Here is a 20,065-nt window from a genome sequence, read left to right on the forward strand (position 1 = left end):
CCCTACTCTACTTGATCTGCTTTCATGCGATTGATTAGAGATTGGCCAAAAGAGATCCTGTCGAGAAGGACTTGCTTGAAATCCGTGCCCACCGAGGTCGCCCAAGCCATGGACGCTACTCCACGTGGATTGTCACCGTAGGGAAGGTGTGCGAATGGGAATGAGATCTCCTGCTGCCCCATCTTATCTTCTCCACAAAGACACGATACGAGGATGGGGCAACGTGTCAAGGACTTGGGTTGTCATCTCCATTTTCATCCTTTATAACCTATCATTGCATGCATCTTCAAATTGCTTATCTAACAAAAACTTGACATGTCACGGCATTGGAGCGGCCGCTAGAAAAGGGAAGGTTAGAGGAGAGACATGAAGAGATTCCAAGTGATGAAAAGAGTTTTTTTGAGTGTTGTCGAGACACTACACGAGCACCGAGAGGCTTGTACCATCTACAGATCTTAACCACCGATCTCCCCTCAATGCCACGAGTACTGCATAACCGAGCTAAAAATATTCCCAAATGCTGATGATTTGATCCGATACCGACCACAACCCACTTTGGACCCTCCTAGGGCATGGAGAGACTCTTCTGGTGACGGAAAGTGGGAGAATGGTCCTGTGAATGTATATGGGGATCATATGGCCAAGACTCAAAAAGTGGACCACAGGACTATACTAGGCAATTATATATCCTAATTAATATGCTATATTTGTTAAAAAGTCCAACCCAAAACATATTGCCGTGGAGTCTTTGATAGGGATGAAGTAGTAATAGGGTAGTCGTAGAAAACCTGTGGCTGGATTGATTTCCCCCTCCACAAGCATCTACCCTAACAAAATGAAAAGCAGGAGCTCCACCAAAAGCAAAGCGAGCCACACTAGTAGAGCGCATCCATTTTTCAGTTGGCTTCTAATCTAAGCTTGACAAATAGGGAAAGGATTTCAAACCTTACCTAGGTTGGGAAAAGCCTTCTCAATCATTTGTTTTTGCTCTCAAGCCCAACCCATGCTTGTTTAGTTAGGTTAATTGAGTGGCAAGAAAGGTTACTTTTTGAAAACTATTTTACAATGGCATCTTATCCTATCTATATGGTCAGTGTCTATCTTACTCGCTTGAAAGATTACCAACAATTTAGAGAAAGGATAGAGAGGCAACCAATATAAGGGGCTAGCTGGTTTCAACATTGATTGGATATTAGACAAGCTAATAAGAAAGCGGCTGCATATGCAAAATAAATTAAGATAGAGAATCTGACTTTGATATCATGTTAGAAGATCTAATACAAAACTTATACATAATGATCATCGTATAAATCTCATAGAGAAGTGACGTGGCTTGAACAATCTTTGTGCCTATCCAAAATTCTTTATTGAAAGAAAATGAAAGATCGGCTATTTGTTTACAGTCACCGTCCAAAAAAATAGTGGCATTAAGGCAATGATGACCGTGTTTTTTTGATTTAAGTACCCTTTTTTTTATTCTTTGACTTTTGGTGGACGTGGAGGCTCATCCAAGAAAAAGGAAGGAGCGGCAACAATATGTGGAAGATCCAAAATGACCAAGTTTTTAAATTGGTACGGCCCTATGGCGATGGGACACCCACAATAAGCAGAATTGGAATATCTCAGAGGGGACATTAACGCCAGGACCATGTGGTATCGAGGACAAAATCGAATGCCAGTGTGACTCAGTGTGACTCACAGCTGTCTCAACTCATCCACCCTTTTTCTCATCGTCCGTTCATAAATAGAGCGATCCAACGCTCAGGTCAAGCAATACAAAGAAGAAGAATCCTTTTGCCTTGACTTGCATGGTAGCTCGCTCCTACTGTACCCACGTTCGCATCTTTCTGCTCATTCGCATCTTCCACATTCGCACATGGCAGGTTTTTCGAATGCGAGGCGGGTGGCTACTTGTCGCAGTTCTTTTTGTGTTTCTTGTCATGAATGCAGAGGGACGTGCTCTCGTTGATAAGAGAATGATGGCCGTCTTTTTTGCATCAACTCGGCAACGGCGATGGAGCCAAGCCGAGTTTCGTTGAGTGGGGCTTCGACCATGGATGCAGACCGACGAGGACAGCGCCCGAGGACCTCATCCAGCATTACATTCACGGCCCTTCCCGTTCCCTAGCCATAGAAACCAAACCGTGCGAGAGAGGGTTATATTCTATAAACGTAGCCAAAGTTCTACGCGGTAATGTGAGAGAGGGAATAATAATGAATATGGTGATGAAAGAGGTGACATGTTGCCCTAGCACCAGAAGGTGCAAGAGTCCATGTTTTTGCTCGTTTATAGTTCCTAAGTTATGAGAATATTACATGTGGAACGATGGTGTTTTCCTCACTAGCCTTCAACTTATATTCAGTATTCGAAACCTACTCCCCTCTCTCTCTCTCTCTCTCTCTCTCTCTCTCTCTCTCTCACAAAAAATGGCTTATACATGCAATGCTCACAATGTAGCACTATATAATCACGATGTAATGTAACATACAATACAATACTATACCATGAGTCATGGTATGCTAAATTCGAAATAGCTCACTCTCTACTTAATGATACTATAATACAAGAAGAGACGTATTTATTAAAAAGTGTAAAAGTTATCTTCATTAGTTAGTTGTATAAGGGGTGTTTTTGTTGGCACAATATCTCCGTCAACTGGCAGGTAGCTAAACACAACCTACACTCATCTGCGCAATTAGTATGGCAGACTTTAATCAGTCAAATATGAAAGTGATATAGGTCGTTGGACAAATTAAACTTGTAGGCATTGACCAAGCATGTGAGGCACGAAGTCCCAATGTTGTGGGTCCGATATGATGGACATGGTCTTTACTATTGGCAATACCACAAATTATGATGTTTGGCCCAAACTAGCATTTTCATTTCAATTCAAGTACAGAGTATATGGTTGTTTAAATTCAAGTAAAATACTTCCTTATATATTCATTGTACAGTAAATTGAATCAATCTTGATCATGACCAAGAGTGTTCTATACAAGTCCTGCGTGATTTCACGACATCCCTAGAACCGGTCCACACAAGTGTTTCTCCCGTATTCAATTATTTCCTATGTAGGGCATAGGTTCCAAATGGAATGAACTATGTAGCTTGCTAAAAAACATTGTTGTGTCGCAATCACCATGATTTCAGGGCATTGCACCATTTTTGCTCACCATGGATTTGAGGTGGAGTGGAGCTATAACCATTCATTCTTTTGACCTTGGTAGGCTGATTCCGCCAATAATCTACCGAGAGCCTTTCTTTAAGGCAATATCTGATTAGTGCATGATCTGAATACTATAAGTTAGTCGCCACCAGGACAAGATGGCTTTCACTTTCAGCCGCTCGACAAAACCTATGATTTGGTATGGAAAAGGGCACCTGCAAATGTGGACGAGAAGAATCTTACGCTCGTGCTGATGTGTTCTGATGCAATACAAGGATATGAGGTTCCTCCACTTAGCCAATGGAAGAGATTTGGACTCTTTTCAAATAGTGGAGGGAGAGGAGAGAGACCCACCAAAAAGGACTCTGCAAATCAGCTTTGCTCCATTGCCACGGGACTTTTTGGCTTTGAACAGTATTCGCCGCCACTGAGGCTAACCTAAATCAGTGTCAAGCTCGTCACGGGTTCGGTTTCTGTTCTGCACAAATTTTTTGAGATTAACTCAGAGAAAGTAACTTGTTTCGAATTCCTCCTTCGTTTTTAACCATGATGGGCGCAATGTTGATTGATCCGTAGGTGAGAAGGTGCCACGAAGTTAACCTAAAATACCGACAGATCGCGTATATTACCTTTACTGCTATCCAAAAAGGCAAGGAAAGGCAAAAGGAAGGCCTAAAAGAACCTCAAACTTGTCGAACTCAAATTTTGAGATGTGGGAATAGCATCAAGACTTTCTCAGCATTCATGCTTACGAACTCGCGCCATCACCTCAAAAGTTCGAGAGACTGCATCTTTTAGTTTAGATGATTAAAAAGGAATACAAGTATGTGGGAGAAGAGAACTGAACTGGCCCGACAGCACTTCATCAAAGCGATCTCTTGAGCCCTCTAAGGAAAAGAATCTAACAATAGCGTGATTGTATTAGTAAAATCACAAGAAGCAAATCCAGGAGCCCATTTATAGATAAGAATTATAACGTACAACTGTCACGACAAAGAATTAGCAATGTATGTGTGCTTGATCTGGTCACCAGAAATTACCGCAAGAACAAGTCCCACCGTTAAAATGGTGGAATCTCACGTTATCTTCTCACAATAATCTCCCTCCCAATAATGTGAGATACGTCACACACATGAAAGAGTGACAGTCTTCACATATCCTGAGGTTCTTCAGATCCTGATAGGGCAATTTTCGCTAGAATCCAGCAGCCCAAATGCCAGAGCCAGCTTTTCACTATGAGCCATCAATATTCGCTTCTTGTCATCCTCGCTTACATCATAAGCCACTGAACTCAGGATCTGTTGATAACCATGTCCCTTTAATCTCTCCAGAAGATCCTCTAACACTTTATTTATCTCGCTGACCTCGGATGCTTTGTTTCACCTGCAAAGAACTCGTGTATCTCCCCTTTCTGACTCAAACCAGCTACATCCAGGATTCTTCTTTAATCCCTTTCCTCTCACCAGCTTCCTCACATTTGAAATCATCCCACCTACCAACCGATGCAAATATGTTACATAGAACCATATAGTTTCCAATTGCATGAGGTTCGAGCTCAAAAAGATGGCTTGGCAGCAATTTGAGCAATGTCAGGTTCCTATGGATACGACATGCCCAAAAGTGCTCCCCACACCCCTCCATGGGGTTTTAGAGGCATCGTCTCTGTAAGTTTAAATGCTTTCATTTAAATGTCCAGCACGACCAAGAAGATCAACCATGCAAGCATAGTGATCACCATCTGGAACAACACCATAGCGTTCTTCCATGGATGAAAATATTTGCTTGCCCTGATCAAACCATTCCACCATGGCTGCAAGCTACGAGTACACCTATAAAAGTAACTTTATTAGGTTTTGTCGCTGTTTCTACCATTTCACCAACAGTTGCATCAGCTACTCGAGCAAGGCCATGAATCGCAAAGCCTAGAATCATTGAACTATAGGTATACACATTCCGTTTCTTCATGCCTTTAAAGATCATGTATGCATCCTCTATATTGCCACATTTTGAGTACATATCAACCATAGCCGATCCCACAACAACATTCTCAGTCGGCTCAAGTCCAGATTTTGTGGCAAATATCCCGAACCCATTTAGCATATTTAGAGGCACCTAGTTGAGCACAAGCCGAGATAACACTGGCCAATGTAACTCATCGGTCTCAACTTCAGCATCCTGCATTCGCCAAAACCACAGCGCCTCCTCGCTTGCCGCTCTGGCGCGAACCCAGTAACCATAGCAGTCCAAGCCACCATGTCCTTCACCGGTAACCCATCAAACAAATCGCCAGCAGACGCCGGCATCGCCCGTCTTCGTGTACGCCACTATCAACGTCGTCCAGGAAATAACATCCTGTGCAGCATTTCGTCAAACACCTTACGCCCGCTACCCAAATCGCCGCAGCTCACGTACATACCGATCAACGAGTTCCCACATACAAATCAGAGCCGAACCCACCAATCAGCATCGTCTGGGCATGCACCTGGCGCCCCAAATTCAAGTCAATAGCCGCGCCGCACGCCTTGAGCAGCGCCGTGAACGTGAAGGACACGGGGCCGACGCCCTCCTCCCTCATGCTCGCGTACAACCCGACGGACTCCCCAAACGGCCCCTGAGCCGCGTACCCACGAATGAGTGCGGTGTACAGAAACGGATTGGGGCGCTCGACCTGCCGGAAGACGGCGCGCGGGTACGACCCCACGGGGACGCCGAGCTCGGTGAGGGTGCGGACGAGCTTGGTGACGACGTAGCAGCATTGGTCGAGGCCCTTGCGGTAGAGGTGCGCATGGACTTGCTTGAGCTGGGGGAGGCCGCGGCAGCCGTCGAGGAGCGAGACGAGGCGGGTCTCGAGCTGCTGCCTGTCTTCGAAGAAGGGGAAGGAGTACCCATACGGCCGACGGAGGTCGCCGTCCGCCGCGTGCAGAGAGAGCTGTCCGGGAAGAACGGATCGGAGGACGAGCGGGCGGTGCTGAAGCTTCGGCAGAAGGCTACCATCCCGCCATGGGCGGCGATCGTTCGAGCCAGAGCCAGAGCCTCTGATGAACGCTTGCAGCTTCTCAAAGGTTTGCCAACATCAGCACCTAAAAACATTAAATGGAATATCTTAAAATTAATCGCGAAATTACATTTTCGATTAATGCAATCGAAATTTTCGATTAATACCACCGAGTTTTAAAATTTATCGAATTGATGTGACCAAATTCAATTTCTTCTTTTTAAATTCCAACCAATTTTGCATAGGTTAAAAAAGATATAATTTTGCTTTAAAAAGTTATCTTCTCTTTAAATTCAGTCTACTTCATAATTTTAAATCTAAGTATGGCTTAAAACTTGTTTGCTTGAATTATGAGACTTAAAAATTTAAAAGTTTTCCCCAAGATAAAATTACACCTTAGAGCTGAGGGAGCCATAGGGGAAGTAGACTCCGTCACTTCTTCGAAGATAGTTACTACCAAATAAGGTAGTATGATAATTCGATGCTTGATTAAAATTGTGAAATTTATTAAGATTTATATTGAGTTAGCCAGTGCTTCACATTATATCTTATAATCAAATAGTCGTCTCTAGTTATGCAACACTGTGTGATGAATGTAAAGACATTTGACGCCAGAGGATCACATTTTAATTAAAACCATCGAAATTGATTAATACCATCAAGTTTAAAAATTTATCGAATTAGTCCAATTTTTTAATTTTTGGGTCAAAATTTTTTTAGCATAGGTTTAAAAGGTAAAACTTTGCTTTATAAAGTAATTTCTTTTTGACAAAGAAAAAGCCATGACCTCTCTTTTATATTTTTGGGAACGCGATGAAATGAGAGAGGCTCGTGGAGACGATGATGCAGTACCTCAAGCTCGCGGCCTCATGCCCTCCTTCTCTCCGATGGTCTCCTCATCGGCCCTCAGGCCCAAGCCTCTCTCCTCCTCGACCTCCTCCTCCTCCTCGCCGCCGTCTCGCATCGAGTACACGCCGTGGCCGGGCCTCCGGCCATGGCGGGAGAGCTCGCTGAACCACGACCGGTTCTGGGGACCCAACGGACCGCAGCCTCCGCCGGGACCGGCCCTTGCGTCGCCCGACCCGGGACGGAGCGCAGTCGGGTCGGCTTCTTCCCTGGCCGAAATGGGTGCCTCGTTCTTGCCACCGGCGACCCTGCTTCGAAGTCCGAGCTCTCCCATCTCGCGTACTGCAGGTGGCGCGGCGAGAATCTGCCCGTCGGGGTCTCTCGGCCCCCGATAGACCGGCCAGGCCTGCGAGGCCGGAACTGGTAAGTCTTGGTTTTGTCTTTTGGAGAATTGTCGAAAAGGCATCGGCTTTGAGAGTTTCGAATTCTGGGAGTTGGTTCTTTTCAGAGCGTTTTGGGGTTAGTGTTGTCACTTTATCAATGGTGTGCTATAGTTCCGGCAGTTACTGTTTCTTATTTCCAGAGCATCGTTGGGGAGGTAAAGTATTGCAATTGCTAGTACCGTTAGTCTCAGTAAGCTTGACCTGAAGTTAAAACCGGGAAACTGCTTTCTTGTGAATGCTGCAGCAATGCCGGGACTATCATCTGCTTTTACTTGCAATACGATGTTGCCTAGTTAATGCGCTGTTAGAATGATTTCTGCCTTCCGTGTGATTGGAATCTTGGTCTCTCGCTGATGATTGACCTCTCACTCTTTTTCCAGCTTAGAATTTAAAGAGTCGAGATTTGGATCTTGAGATGCTGTTTACATGGTAAATTGCTCGCCTGTCCGTAAGATTAAGAGTCTCAACCGTCTTCTCATCTGTTATTTACTATAGGTTTCCCCAAAGGACATACCGCCCCTAAAGTATCAGGGTTACCTCTTAATGCCTATATGCTGCATAATCTGGCTCATGTGGAGCTGAATGCAATTGATTTGGCATGGGATACTGTGGTTCGGTTCTCACCATTCTTGGAGACTCTTGGGGAAGGATTTTTTGCGGACTTTGCTCACGTCGCTGATGATGAGAGTCGCCATTTTGCTTGGTGCTCTCAGAGGCTGCTGGAGCTTGGATTCAGGTCAGGGGAACTTTTGGGTTAGCAAATTCATTCTAGCCTGTGCGACCAGTGTGCCTTCATCATATTCTCTTTGTTTACCTAGGTATGGAGATATGCCTGCTCATAATTTTCTTTTGAGAGAGTGTGAGAAATCCTCTGATAATGTTGCTGCTCGTTTGGCAGTAATCCCACTGGTTCAGGTATCCCTTAACATTTGAGTTGTTGATTGTTTGTTATGACAAGCTTCACAAAGCGTTCTCTTCCAATGATGGGCCCAAAGACTCTTGCTTTTCCATTTGTCTTTTCACTTGTAATGTTAAGTACGACATGAAGGCACTCCTTCTCCCTACTCACCCAAGGCCTTCATTTATTGTTCTTGACCCTCTGATGTTTCCGACAATTTTCTCTTCTGCTATGAGAAATGAGGTTATGTATACTTTTCCTGATTTAGCTCCTCGATTCTTTGGCATCATTGTTATATTGTGCCATCTTCTTCACATTGCTTAAATTTGCTATATGGTAGTTGGACATTCCTCTTGTCCTTTAAAAAGTTCCTTCCAGAGGTTGAGAAGAAGAGTGCGCTTCGCCTGGATGCTGTTATGCTCACCTCAGTATGAAGCATTAACATGGTTAACATTTGAAAATGAAGATCATCCAACTTGCCATATCTTATGTAGTTCCACAGTATTGCTGCTGATTACAAATTGCCATGCCTGCTCAAATGTACGGAATTTCTTTTTCCCTTTCATTCAGGAGGCCAGAGGGCTTGATGCTGGGCCACGTTTGGTGCAAAAATTGGTCGGCTTTGGTGACAACATGACATCTAAAATCGTGGGTAGGATTGCTGATGAGGAAATGGCTCATGTAGCCATTGGTGTCGATTGGTTTATCTCCATTTGTCGGAAAATGAACCATGCTCCTTGCTCCACTTTCAAAGGTTCAGGACCTACTCCCTCAGGCCTCTGTTATGAACCCATAAACCTTTGCTGATTCAACTTTCTCGTGCAGACATATTGACAGAGTATGGCGTAGAGTTGAAGGGCCCTTTCAATTATTCAGCTCGAGACGAAGCTGGTATTCCTCGTGACTGGTAAGGGAAAATTGACAGAGTACGGCAATCAAGATTTTCTGCTTTCCTATTACCTTGTTTTGATTTTCTCCTTAAACCATTTCACAAGGTACACGTCTTCATCGACAAATAAACAAGATGGGAAGGAGCAGCTTTCTGTGGTATGAGAGGTCTTTCAGATGATTGGACCAAATGTTTGCAAGTTTCATAGATACCTGTGACTTATGATTGTGAAATAATCATGGCAGGTATATGATAGGCTGGCTCACATCATATCTATGGAGAGTGAGAACTCTAGTTCAAGCAGACCTGCCTGATGATTTTGTTCAGATCAGGTGAAACAAGTTCACTCGTATTACCACAGCAATTGCTTGGGTACGAATATTTACACTGACTACATACATCAGCGGCGTGTGGTATGCCAGGTGAAAATGACTCCTTGCTATCAGGAACTTCAAGGAAAACCTTTCTTTAAATCAGCAACTACCTCGGCAAGCATAAAAGAAATTCAAGAATTCATTGAGGAGAGGATGTGGTATTTCAACTTTTGATCGCTTCTCATGATTTCAGTGTGATATCATAGGCATGTTGTTCTGTGCCTTTCTCCACACTCCTATTGAGATGTAAATACTACATAAGTTAATACTTCCTAACTTCGCTGTTGCACCTTTTTGATTTTTTTTTCCTTTTTTAGCTTATCTTGGACGAATCAATATTGGTAGGATACAGGGAACTTTGCCGTGTGATGTCTGTCAGCTTAAAGCTGTGTGCGCCTTCTTCTTTGGTCCTTATGCTAGGTCTCTTCATGACTGATTACTTATTAGACCTTGGACTCTGGTGAGGCTAGATACAGAGCTTTGGACAGGTAAAATTATCATATCCCATGTTTGATGGTGAGGGAATTTTCCACCCGTGTCCATTAGGTTGGGTGGATTACAACTATATATTTTGGGTCTAGGCGAGTATTCCCCTTGATTTCTAACGGGATATATACATTTTAGAACTTCAAAGAGGCCTAATATATCCCTAGAAATGGTGTAGACCGGATAGAATCTCTTACTATGCAAAGAGAGAATATGAAAAGTAAAAAACCCGAGAGAGAGGGAGGGAGGGAGGCAATGACAATATTTCATAGGAGAGCATTCCAAGATGATGCGTGATTGACCTGAACATATTAGAACTTCAGCTTACGTTCGAAGAAATCAATCGTACCAAAGATGACTAATGTGCTGCGTTCCTAAGACAGGAGAGACGTGGCGCTTCCACCCATATAATAATGCACATATAATAATGCCGCCCATCCCTGTCGAGAATAGGAAGGAGAATCATCAGCCGAAGCTAAATTCCACGTGATGACCAACAGGCCTTACACGTATTGCAGCATCTGCGATAACAGCTCACTCCTCAACCAAAAGTCTCGAACTTTATCACGAACTTTCCTGGGTTCTCGATAGCGTGACGAAAATGCGAAGCAATCGCGGGACAGCATCATCGGCGGGTATCCTTCGAGCACTACGGGTGATGGGAAGTCGTTCCTGAAACCGACCTTTACGCACAGAGAAACTAAAAGCGTATATTTCTGTCTCATCAACTTTTTTTCCAGAGAAAGAAACATCAGAGGCGGTAGAACAGAGGTCGGGAGGGAGAGACAGAGAGAGCCAGCGAGAATGTGCTGCGGAGATGATTGCAGGCCGCTGGCGTTCCTGCTTGGCCTTCCCTTCGCCCTTCTCTCTCTCCTAGTCTCCATAGTCGGCATCATCGTCTGGATCGTTGGGTACGTTTCATCTCTCTCTTCTCTCTCTCTCTCTCTACCAGTTGTCTTGAGATTTAGTCTCTGGGTTTTGAACCCTGCATGGATTGAATAAGATGAGAAAAATGGTGGGCGACGCTGCAGATTGCTGTTGACTCTGATATGCCCCTGCTTCCTGTGCGTGACTCTGCTAGTGGAGTTCGCGCTGGAGCTGATCAAAGCCCCCCTTCACGTCATGGAGTGGTTCACTTCTCAGATACCCTGTTGATCATACCGATCACCATTTGATGACCGTTTCTGCTTTTCAGAGCTGACTGGTATTTCTCCTCTTTCCCGTACGTGGATTTCATGGGGGTATCTCTGTGATGTACAGCCGATTGTTGGGTTTGTATGTAATAAAAAAAGGGAAATCCGATCTTCTGCAATGTCTAGAAAAAATGGTTGAAGTCAATTCGTTTTTCATTTACAGTTGCAGACATGGGTATGATTAGCCCTTTTTCTTGATTCACTTTTCCTGGCGTGCATCTTCATTTTTATGTCCACATGTTTAAGGTCATAAGAAGAAAGCAAGATGGGTCACTCAGAAATGGAAATCTTAACCATTCCAGAATCGTTTATTACACGAAAGTTCACCATACAACAAACATTCTCTATCTGTACATCCACCAGTTTCACTAGGACAAGAGCTAGAAAACTGTTTTATTTGCTTCGCAGGTTCGTCCTCTCACGTTTTCACCATGGCACACCTCTCAACTCTACATTCCTCTTCCCATCCTAAATCAAAGCAGAGCTATGAACCTTCTGTGGCCAACCTCTATTTACTGCGGTCTTGCTTATGCTCTCCTTGCTCGCTACGGTCCGTTGAGGAGGCCGAGAAAGCGAGGTTTGCCTCTTCGCCTCCTGGCTCGTCCTGCCCGACCACAAACTCCTTGGTTGTCTGCGCAATCTCCACTATAGTCTCGCCAATTGCTCCCAGTACGCCACCTCCAGGCTGCTGCTCCTCGGTCTTTATGTGTTCTGTTTTGCCCTGAACAACCTGCTCACCGGTCTCCGTCTTTCCCTCCTCGGTTGATCCCCCCAGGATTTCCTGGGTAGTCTCCTTCGCCTTTCTAGCCCCTCCTTCCACCATTTCCTTGGCTTGTGCGACCACACCTTTGGGCTGTTCAGCCAGTACGCCACCTCCGGGCTGCTGCTTCTCGGTCTTTCTGTGTTCTGTTTTGCCCTGAGCGACCTGCTCGCCTGTCCCCATCTTTCCCTCCTTGGTCGATCCCTCAAGGATTCCCTGGGCAGTCTCCTTCGCCTTTCTAGCCCCTGCTTCCACCGTTTCTTTGGCTTGTGTGACTATACCTTTGGGCTGTTCAAGTACACCCCTCCGGGCTGCTGCTCCTCGGTGTTTCCGTGTTCTGTTTTTCCCTGAGCGACCTGCTCGCCGGTCCCCATCTTTCCCTCCTCGGTCGATCCCTTGAGGATTTCCTGGGTAGTCTCCTTCGCTCTTCTAGCCCCCCCTTCCACCATTTCTTTGGCTTGCGACACTACATCTTTGGGCCGTTCAGCCCCTTCTGTTTCCTGCAAAGCGTTTCAATTTCCTATTGAATGAGGAAACATAGCAATTATCTCATACATAAAATAATCCAAGACTCAAGGACATTCCACTATAACCAGAACCCGCCAGACACCTGATAAGATCCTGATATTCTTGATCTTAGTTATTAAAGTCCGCTAGTTATGCGCAAAAGCCCATCGTAATTACCGTTCTCACTCAGTGTTCAGTCTGTTCTTTGTTAAACTAAATTGAACATCATCAAGAACGCACAACAACTAGAATTCGCATGATTAGTTTACTAAACACCTGGTTTTCGGCTGACTTCTTGGCTTCTAGCTGTCTTTCAGCTTCTTCTTTCTTCCTGGCTGTATACTCCTTGGCCTTTTCACCAGTCGCAGCTGCCACATCCTTTGCTGCAACCAAGGGCTTGGCAGCAATCTCTGCAGCCTTATGTCCCGCACCAAGAGCAACCTCTCCTGCCTTCTCAGCGACTCCCTGAACGACCCTGGCAGCAGCCTCGTTCCCTCCACCGTTATCTCGGCAGTGTAATGAGCAGCTCCCCACCCAGCCGCAATTGTCTTATCCTTGACTTCCACAGCCGCTTTCCCTGCATACTCTGCCGCGCCCTTGCTGGTCTCCACCGCCGCTTCCTTTGCTGCAACCGCCTTCTCTCCTGTGTAATTGGCAACTCCTTTAGAGATCTCCACCGTCTTATCCTTAGCTTCTGTGGCCTTTTGCATTGCGTAGTCCTTAGCTTGCTCTGCCTTTGGAAGTGTGTAGTCCTTGGCTTCTGCAGCCTTTTGCATCGTGTAGTCCTTAGCTTGCTCTGCCTTTGGAACGGTGTAGTCCTTAGCAGTTTTTCCGGCACTGAGCACGGTTTCCTTCGCAACCGCAAGACCCTGCTGACCCTTTTCTACGGCTGTGTCTTTGACCCTCGCACCCTTCTCTGCCATGTACTCAGACGTGGTACGAGCACCTTGAAGGACCGTGTCCTTTGTTTGAGCGGCCTTCTCTGAAGCTGTACCAAGTCCTTGATTCGCCAATTCTTTCGCTTGGTTGTAGCGCTCCTCCGCAGCTCTCAGTATTTCCATCGAATTCTGCTGGGCCAATGCTCTTAATCTCGAAACTTCTTCTAGAGTAGGTTGTGCTTCTTCTTCGTGGCCCTTTTGGCCCTGCATCTCCTCGCCACCTTTCCTTTCCGTTTCTGGAAAAGCATTACCAAGTGAGTCAAAGTGACATCTATTCGCATAGTGTCTGCTCGTAAGGCCGATCCAAACAGAAATGAAATATAAACCAAACGAAATTTGAGCCGCCCAACTTACGAAGATTGAACTTCTATGACAAATGGATAACTGTTACTAATTTATGCTATCTACATTCTAAACAACCGCGTCTGGACTTTGAAACTAAAACGAAATCGTTCTTGATTCAAGTCTATTCAATGATGCTCTCTTTCTCTTTGCGCAGCCTTTTTCATTCTACCTTGTTCTACATGGTTGTTATAGAAGTATGTGATGAGCGTGTTAATACGAGTTTGTCATGAAGTGATTCAAAAGACGAGTATATCATAGCTGCATCACTCCAAGATCTTCATTCTTGTCGAACATCCTTCGACAAAATCCAATGTGAAAAAAACCAAAACAGTTGAGGGGTTACCTGGGGCGCTTTCTCCTCTCATTCGGCCTCCCTTCTCTTCAACCTGATAAGTCTCCCTCTCCGTCCTCCTTCCACCTTCCCCATGATGTTGACGACCGCCTTCGCTCCTCTCCCTCCCCTCCTGGCCTCCTCTTTCTCTCTTTTTCTCTCCCTCTTCACCCCGACTCACTCCTTTCATGGGCGCTCCGCCAATCTCTATCTTCTCCACCTTCTCCGCCAGCGACTCTCCTCTCGTCCCACGACCCCTCTCTCACCACCCTCATAACCCCCCTTCTGACCTCCCACATCGATGGTCTTCACTTTCTCCGCCAGGGACTCCAACTGCTTGCCGTCGCTACTCTCCTTCTCCTTCTCCTTCTCCCTCACTTCTCGATCATGTCGGGCCGTCGTCTCCGTCTGTCCTGCGGTCTCTCTCCCCTCTCGCTCCAGACGAGCCTCGCCATGCGGAGCCTCCTTCCCGCCAGCCGGGTCCGAGGCTTGCGCCTTCTCGGCGAGGGACTCGAAGTGGATCGTCATCTTGGGGACCTTGTCCGTCTCCACGTGGATCTCTCGCTCGTTCGTGGTGTTCTCTTCTTCGCGAGACTTGCTCCGAAGCCATGTTTGCTCTCTCGAGTCTGTACGTGTTTTGTGTGCGTTTGAACTTTCAAAAGTTGAGAACTGATGAGAGACGTGGAACGAGAACGACGGTGGTATTAAGCAGAGCGCTCGGAAGAAGAAGGGGGTGAGATCGATGGACGTGGGCGTGCATGGCAGGAGACACGTGTCAACTGGCTCGGCGCCACGTGTTGAGAACGGGAGATAACACGGCGAGCTAGCGGACTCAGGTCTCGACACGTGTCGTCCGAGCTGGCGCCCCATTAAAGCGGGGGGGAGCTTACCTGGAATTCCTGTCTGCCACGTGTGAATGGAAACAGAAGGCAAAGAAAAAACATAGGAGAGGTTATTATTGTTCGCGATAAAACTTGGACGAGGTTGACCAGCGGAGCACGAGCCGAGCCAAGGAAGGAAATTACATTGTTCCAAGCCCGCAGCTTGCCCTTTGGGCTTGGACGGGCTGGGCCGGGCCGGGATCAAGTAATAGACCAAAATATTTTCTTTCTTTTTGTCTATCCTATTATATTCCTACTCTATATTCACTCTTCATTTTTACCCTGTAACGTATCACTCAAGATGCAGATGTTAGCACATCATGACGTGACTCTATATTTGCTCGAGAACAAAAGGTTCATGACTACCAACGATTTGCGTTTGCGTTTACTGCTCTAGTTGACAAAGAACTAACTGAACAAACTCATTCCGTGGATAATTTTGGTGGATGTACATCCGTTTCTGCTGCATTTACAACTATTCTCGGTCAAAGTTTGACCTGCCGGAGTACTGGTGCTCGAATGGATCGTGCTGGCATTCATGTCAGAAGATGAATTACAAATCCTTCCCCTTGCAAACCGAAGGTTGTAGATACATATCAAACAGTGAAAATTGAAGATCTCTCGCGCTCACACTGATAAGACACAAATATGACCATCTCTGGGTTTTTACATGATCCCTTCGAGATTCATTCAGTCAAAACTTCATTTCGTCCTTGTGGAATGCAAAGAAGACCAAGGACAGCCCGTAACCAATGCCCACCAAGATCATCTGTCCTGAAATTTCGAAAGATCATTGCCAAAAGTCAATGCCAATCCATTGGCTTCAATTGAAATCCAAGAAGTCAACAGAGGGTGGGCAAAAGAGTCTCACCAAGTTCAATACGTTTGGCAACTCCTACATCCTTCCTCGTAAAGAGACCCTTTTCATTGGATGTGGATTGAAGATGCAGAAACATGGAGAACACAACCAGCCCGCTCCCGAATTTCTCTCTCACAACTCTCTCCCTCATGTCCAGCGACCAGAAACCGGCGATTTCGTGCCTATAGTCCTCCACCACCACCTTCATGAACAGAAACAGCCCGAGCAAAGCGCCAGCTTCCCAATGCTTGGGACCAGTTTGGACGCGAAGAAGACCAGGCTCGCCAGGTTCACGAGGCAGGCAAAGGAATACAGAGGCAACCAGAAGTACCAATCTGACAGATTTGCAAGAAAATGGATGTAGTCATCGACAGGTATATATGATCGCGGGACTAGTCAAAATCATCTGTTAGAGTACCTGGATCATCTAGTTGAACAGATGCAGAGTAGGCAAAGAGAAGACCCATCAGCAGAGAGCAAATTCCAGATAGTTTCGTGGGTGGTGCCATCTTCTTCAGCCCCGGATCTGGAAATTGAAAATTGGGTTGGTGCTGGATTTAGCGAAAGATGAGCTTCAGAACTGGCTTGGGTTGGACAACTGTTTCATTGTCAGTGTGCTTCAGATGAGATTCAGGGGGCAGTAGAAGGAAGCAAGCCGTGCTCGTCAAGGCCTGCGGAATAAACAAGTGAGCGTTGACCTTTTGATAAAGTTGAAAGTGAGATGTGAGCACTAAAGTAAGGTCAAGTGTGGAAAAGAGCCTGTGCATATGTATATTCTACTGCTAAATGTCCAATTTGTCTTCCTACAAGAATTAAGCTTTTATTGCCACCGTATAGGTGAGAGGAACAAGAATGGCCCTAAAAAAGCAGTTGATATTGAAGGTGGTAATCCAATGAGATCTGTTCATGCATATAGGTTAAATGAGATCTTCTGCGAAAATAAGCTCGAGTGTAGTTGGCTTGGAGCATCGACAACCAACAAGAAGTTTTTCCCTTTGACATGGTATAGTTAAATCGCAAAAAAATATATAGTTCATTCGATATTATTTGTACCAATTCAATTGGAATTCCAGCTTCTTTTTTAATCAATAAGTATTAATTTGAATTATAAGAACAAGTTTTCACCATTTTTTTCCCATCATAATTTGTGGTTCGATCAGAAGTATCCATGGCAAGGAGAATACGTCCTTTAACAGAGTACCTTGAAGACACATTGTATGAGCAAATCACTTTAGCACTGTGGAGAAGGTACAAACATCGTCTCTTCTTCCAAGAGAAAAGGCTCTTGAATGTTTGATAGGTCGATTCTCACGATCCAAAGTTCTCATGAAAAAGAAATCTGAGAAATTTTTTAGAAGCAACAGCTGTTCAACATGCGACTCTGGATAATGAGCCGGACAATGATCAACAATCATTTACAAAACTGTCTGGTTTTCCTCATACAGCTTTAATATGAAGGTTTAGAGAAATGGCATCTTATTTTTCGCCATTTACCGTGGCTCTGGAAGCCAAAACATCCTCGCAACCACATATTTAATGAGGCACAGATGCCGTCACAGTTCTGTGTCTCGAATCTGTTAGGACCTCTGTTACATTCACGAACCCCGCTTCCCTTAGTGTTCCTTCCAAATCAGTAAGATAGTACTCGTCTAGGTGGGGTTCGGTACTCTTCAATAGTGTAAACAGCACAGGCGACAAATTCTGCAGAACATAGTAAAGATGAGGCATAAAGTTGCTGATGTTAAATGGCCAAAGAAAAATATGTTTCAGCCTACGAACATGTCACTGATGATGAGTAGCTCCTTTCAAAAACTGCTCAGTTCCCGATTTCTGTTTACAAGGCCGATTCTCTCCAAGATTTAATGACTTATTGCTCCGTTATAATACTTCAGTTTAAGCCAATCAAACCCAAGATTTTATCGCTGTGCAGTTTATTGTAGCATTTAGCAGTTAGGACACTATTTTCAACTTAGCTAGAACTAGACTTCATACAATCATTTTCCATTTTTCATTGCTTTTTTTTTTTTCAATGTCAATTTTGCGATGGAGGCTCCAGGTATTATATGTTAGCAATCCCACAGAATAGATTATGACAATCGTACAACAAAGCCATTTAGTTCTAAGACTGGTGAGTTATAAAATATGTGACCTGCAGCAGTTGAAAATGTTCTCACCAGTCGAATGTTGACTAATTAGAACATTAAGAGTCTCATATAAGAACTCAAGCCCACTTATATGGAGATGAATGTTATGACAAATAAGTTAATATCCACCTTAATATTGGCATTCAGATATTCATTCGTACACAACCCCTGATAGTGAAACCTAGAATCTTCACTTGCCTCTACTATATTTTCTGAGGAATTGATGTCTTTCTTTTTCGTTAATCAATTCTTGGTAATTTAGAATAATTTGTGGAAAAGGATGAAAGAAAACTTGCGTGGGTGACAAACATGCCATCAACAAGGAAAGCAGGTAGTGATGATACTTGCAGTTGCAAAATTTCCATTTGAAGAAACCAAAACAATTTACAGAATCTGAACCATACCTGAAGAACCTTAGAGGATGGCTGCATCAACGAGTAAAGGAAATCATATCAGTATTTCCATTATGGAGAAAGGAGTCAGCAATAACAAACTTTAGTGAGTGACACGAGATAATTACGCACCGCTTGATCCATTATGGCAATGGTGCCGCCAGGTCGAAGTAGCCGAAACGATTCCTTTATTACATTGGTTGTTGCTCTAGTAGGACATTCATGAAACTGCACGTAATTCTTTAGTTAGAAGCATGGAAGCAGGTGCTAACACATGTTGCATATAGAAGAATCGGAAAAGAAACAAATATATCAAACATAAAACATATATTGAACATCTCTCAGCAGTTGCCAGCCCTGTTGCATGACAAAAACAATCGGACCAGATGCTTCCACTGAGCAATAATGAAAACCAGATATGTCGCTGCTCATTATATAGATTCTTGAGAATTTAAATGCTAAGTATCAATTATTACATTGTAAAACATGCGGGTACTGTGACAGTACTCATCAGTCCTTCGAGCTTTGCTAGTTTTCTATAGATACAATGGGCTTAAATAGAATCAAATCAATGTGCCAATAGCTAAAAGTTTAGAAAGCTATGAGATCTATTTGCTAACTGAATGAGAACCTTACCATTAGAGAAATTGAAGCAAGGTCAAATGATTTGGATGGCAAGCCCGTATCTTCCCCATTAGCATGTATCCACTGTATTGGTGCTGTTCTTTGGGACCTCTTTCTCTCATTAAACTGAGCCACAGAAAGAAAATATGGCGACAGATCTAGACCCTACAAAGCAAATGCATTTCGATAGAGATTGTTATGCTTATGCAAATTGAAATCCACAGGGAAACAGATTAATCTGATTGGAGTACGTGCTATACACATACAGTGACTTTTGCCGAAGGGAATGTGTTGGCGAGATAACCAGTGCTAATACCTACTGAGCATCCAATATCCAGAATGTCTCGAACCATAGAACCACCAGAGTGCTGTCTATGGTGCTTTTCAATTGCCTCAAGCCAATTTCCACGCACTACTTGAGTTGCCTCATCTGCTGATTTAGCATCAGGTACGGCTCGTATAGACATTGACGTTGTGGCAGGCTCTGCTTCTGCTGCAGCCTGCGAGGTTTTTGGGCAGCAAAATTTTACGACTGCTTTGATTTGTATTAATTGCTATACTAGGATATGTTATATCCTCATTATTATGTTTTGATAATTTCATAATAGAAAGCATCTAAAAGACTGTCTGTACAAAGTAGCGACTTCTACTTCCGGAATAAATGGTAAAGCACTTTCAACAGAGCAAAGGATTATTCTGAAAGAGGTAGTTAATTGTGTTCTCAAAATGATTGCTAAAGAAGATAAAAGTTATAAAGACGAAGTACTCACCATCCATGAAAGGTTACCCTCATCATAAGCATGGAAAGGACTCAGATAATCTGTTTAGAGAAAAGTCATTTTGTCATTCATTAGTCACTTAAATTGCAGTGAAAAGCTTTGCCTACATGAGGCCTTTCCGCCTTTTTGGTGCAATATGCTTAACAAGAGAGTGCATACATGTGCATAGGGTCGAGTCCGTATCTAAGGAAAAGCATATGAGAGAAGAAGAATC

At 44.4% G+C, this 20,065-nt stretch overlaps 6 protein-coding genes and 1 pseudogene across 7 annotated transcripts; 2 read left to right on the forward strand and 5 right to left on the reverse strand.

The window, feature by feature from the left end:
* Positions 1-4,336: 4,336 nt before the first annotated feature.
* LOC120289750 lies at positions 4,337-7,342 on the reverse strand (annotated as a pseudogene).
* A 630-nt stretch (positions 7,343-7,972) lies between these two features.
* LOC120289751 (uncharacterized protein HI_0077-like) lies at positions 7,973-9,663 on the forward strand (the record flags this gene model as incomplete). The annotated part of the gene is made up of 6 exons (XM_039305094.1): positions 7,973-8,187; positions 8,270-8,366; positions 8,920-9,103; positions 9,175-9,256; positions 9,345-9,396; positions 9,484-9,663. Coding segments are annotated over 6 exons (699 nt in total), but the record flags the coding sequence as incomplete, so codon positions are not given.
* Positions 9,664-10,799: 1,136 nt separating this feature from the next.
* LOC120289452 (signaling peptide TAXIMIN 1) lies at positions 10,800-11,447 on the forward strand. The gene is made up of 2 exons (XM_039304362.1): positions 10,800-11,009; positions 11,130-11,447. The coding sequence occupies exons 1-2, from the start codon at positions 10,903-10,905 to the stop codon at positions 11,251-11,253; spliced, it is 231 nt and encodes a 76-aa protein (XP_039160296.1). The 5' UTR covers positions 10,800-10,902; the 3' UTR covers positions 11,254-11,447.
* A 112-nt stretch (positions 11,448-11,559) lies between these two features.
* Positions 11,560-12,350, reverse strand: LOC120289451 (seed biotin-containing protein SBP65-like). Its single transcript, XM_039304361.1, has one exon. The coding sequence runs from the start codon at positions 12,232-12,234 to the stop codon at positions 11,800-11,802; it is 435 nt and encodes a 144-aa protein (XP_039160295.1). The 5' UTR covers positions 12,235-12,350; the 3' UTR covers positions 11,560-11,799.
* A 3-nt stretch (positions 12,351-12,353) lies between these two features.
* Positions 12,354-14,700, reverse strand: LOC120289752 (seed biotin-containing protein SBP65-like; the record flags this gene model as incomplete). The annotated part of the gene is given in 4 exon segments (XM_039305095.1): positions 12,354-12,551; positions 12,835-13,046; positions 13,049-13,732; positions 14,439-14,700. Coding segments are annotated over 4 exon segments (1,356 nt in total), but the record flags the coding sequence as incomplete, so codon positions are not given.
* An 801-nt stretch (positions 14,701-15,501) lies between these two features.
* On the reverse strand, positions 15,502-16,776 carry LOC104424985 (hypothetical protein). Its single transcript, XM_010037541.3, is given in 4 exon segments — positions 15,502-15,827; positions 15,925-16,140; positions 16,143-16,247; positions 16,331-16,776. Coding segments are annotated over 4 exon segments (492 nt in total). The 5' UTR covers positions 16,422-16,776; the 3' UTR covers positions 15,502-15,747.
* A 483-nt stretch (positions 16,777-17,259) lies between these two features.
* Positions 17,260-20,001, reverse strand: LOC120289490 (2-methoxy-6-polyprenyl-1,4-benzoquinol methylase, mitochondrial-like). 2 transcript variants are annotated; one of them, XM_039304438.1, is made up of 6 exons: positions 19,843-20,001; positions 19,339-19,572; positions 19,085-19,237; positions 18,581-18,676; positions 18,461-18,481; positions 17,260-17,613 (listed from the first exon to the last, which is right to left on the reverse strand). In XM_039304438.1, the coding sequence occupies exons 1-6, from the start codon at positions 19,843-19,845 to the stop codon at positions 17,446-17,448; spliced, it is 675 nt and encodes a 224-aa protein (XP_039160372.1). In that variant the 5' UTR covers positions 19,846-20,001; the 3' UTR covers positions 17,260-17,445. The 2 variants fall into 2 exon arrangements, with proteins under 2 accessions (XP_039160372.1, XP_039160373.1); XM_039304439.1 differs by lacking the exon at positions 18,581-18,676.
* Positions 20,002-20,065: the final 64 nt, after the last annotated feature.

This window comes from Eucalyptus grandis, chromosome 11, assembly GCF_016545825.1.
Source record: "Eucalyptus grandis isolate ANBG69807.140 chromosome 11, ASM1654582v1, whole genome shotgun sequence".
Taxonomy (NCBI): domain Eukaryota; kingdom Viridiplantae; phylum Streptophyta; class Magnoliopsida; order Myrtales; family Myrtaceae; genus Eucalyptus; species Eucalyptus grandis.

Bases quoted from the DNA above. Each gene is read 5' to 3' on its own strand.
- LOC120289452 (XM_039304362.1), top strand. From the start codon at position 10,903: ATGTGCTGCGGAGATGATTGCAGGCCGCTGGCGTTCCTGCTTGGCCTT. The intron at 11,010-11,129 runs GTACGTTTCATC...GCGACGCTGCAG, and splicing joins ATCATCGTCTGGATCGTTGG to ATTGCTGTTGACTCTGATAT.
- LOC120289451 (XM_039304361.1), bottom strand. From the start codon at position 12,234: ATGGGGACAGGCGAGCAGGTCGCTCAGGGCAAAACAGAACACAGAAAG.
- LOC120289490 (XM_039304438.1), bottom strand. The intron at 18,677-19,084 runs GTAAGGTTCTCA...AATTACGTGCAG, and splicing joins TTGCTTCAATTTCTCTAATG to TTTCATGAATGTCCTACTAG. The intron at 18,482-18,580 runs GTGCGTAATTAT...TCGTTGATGCAG, and splicing joins TTGCCATAATGGATCAAGCG to CCATCCTCTAAGGTTCTTCA.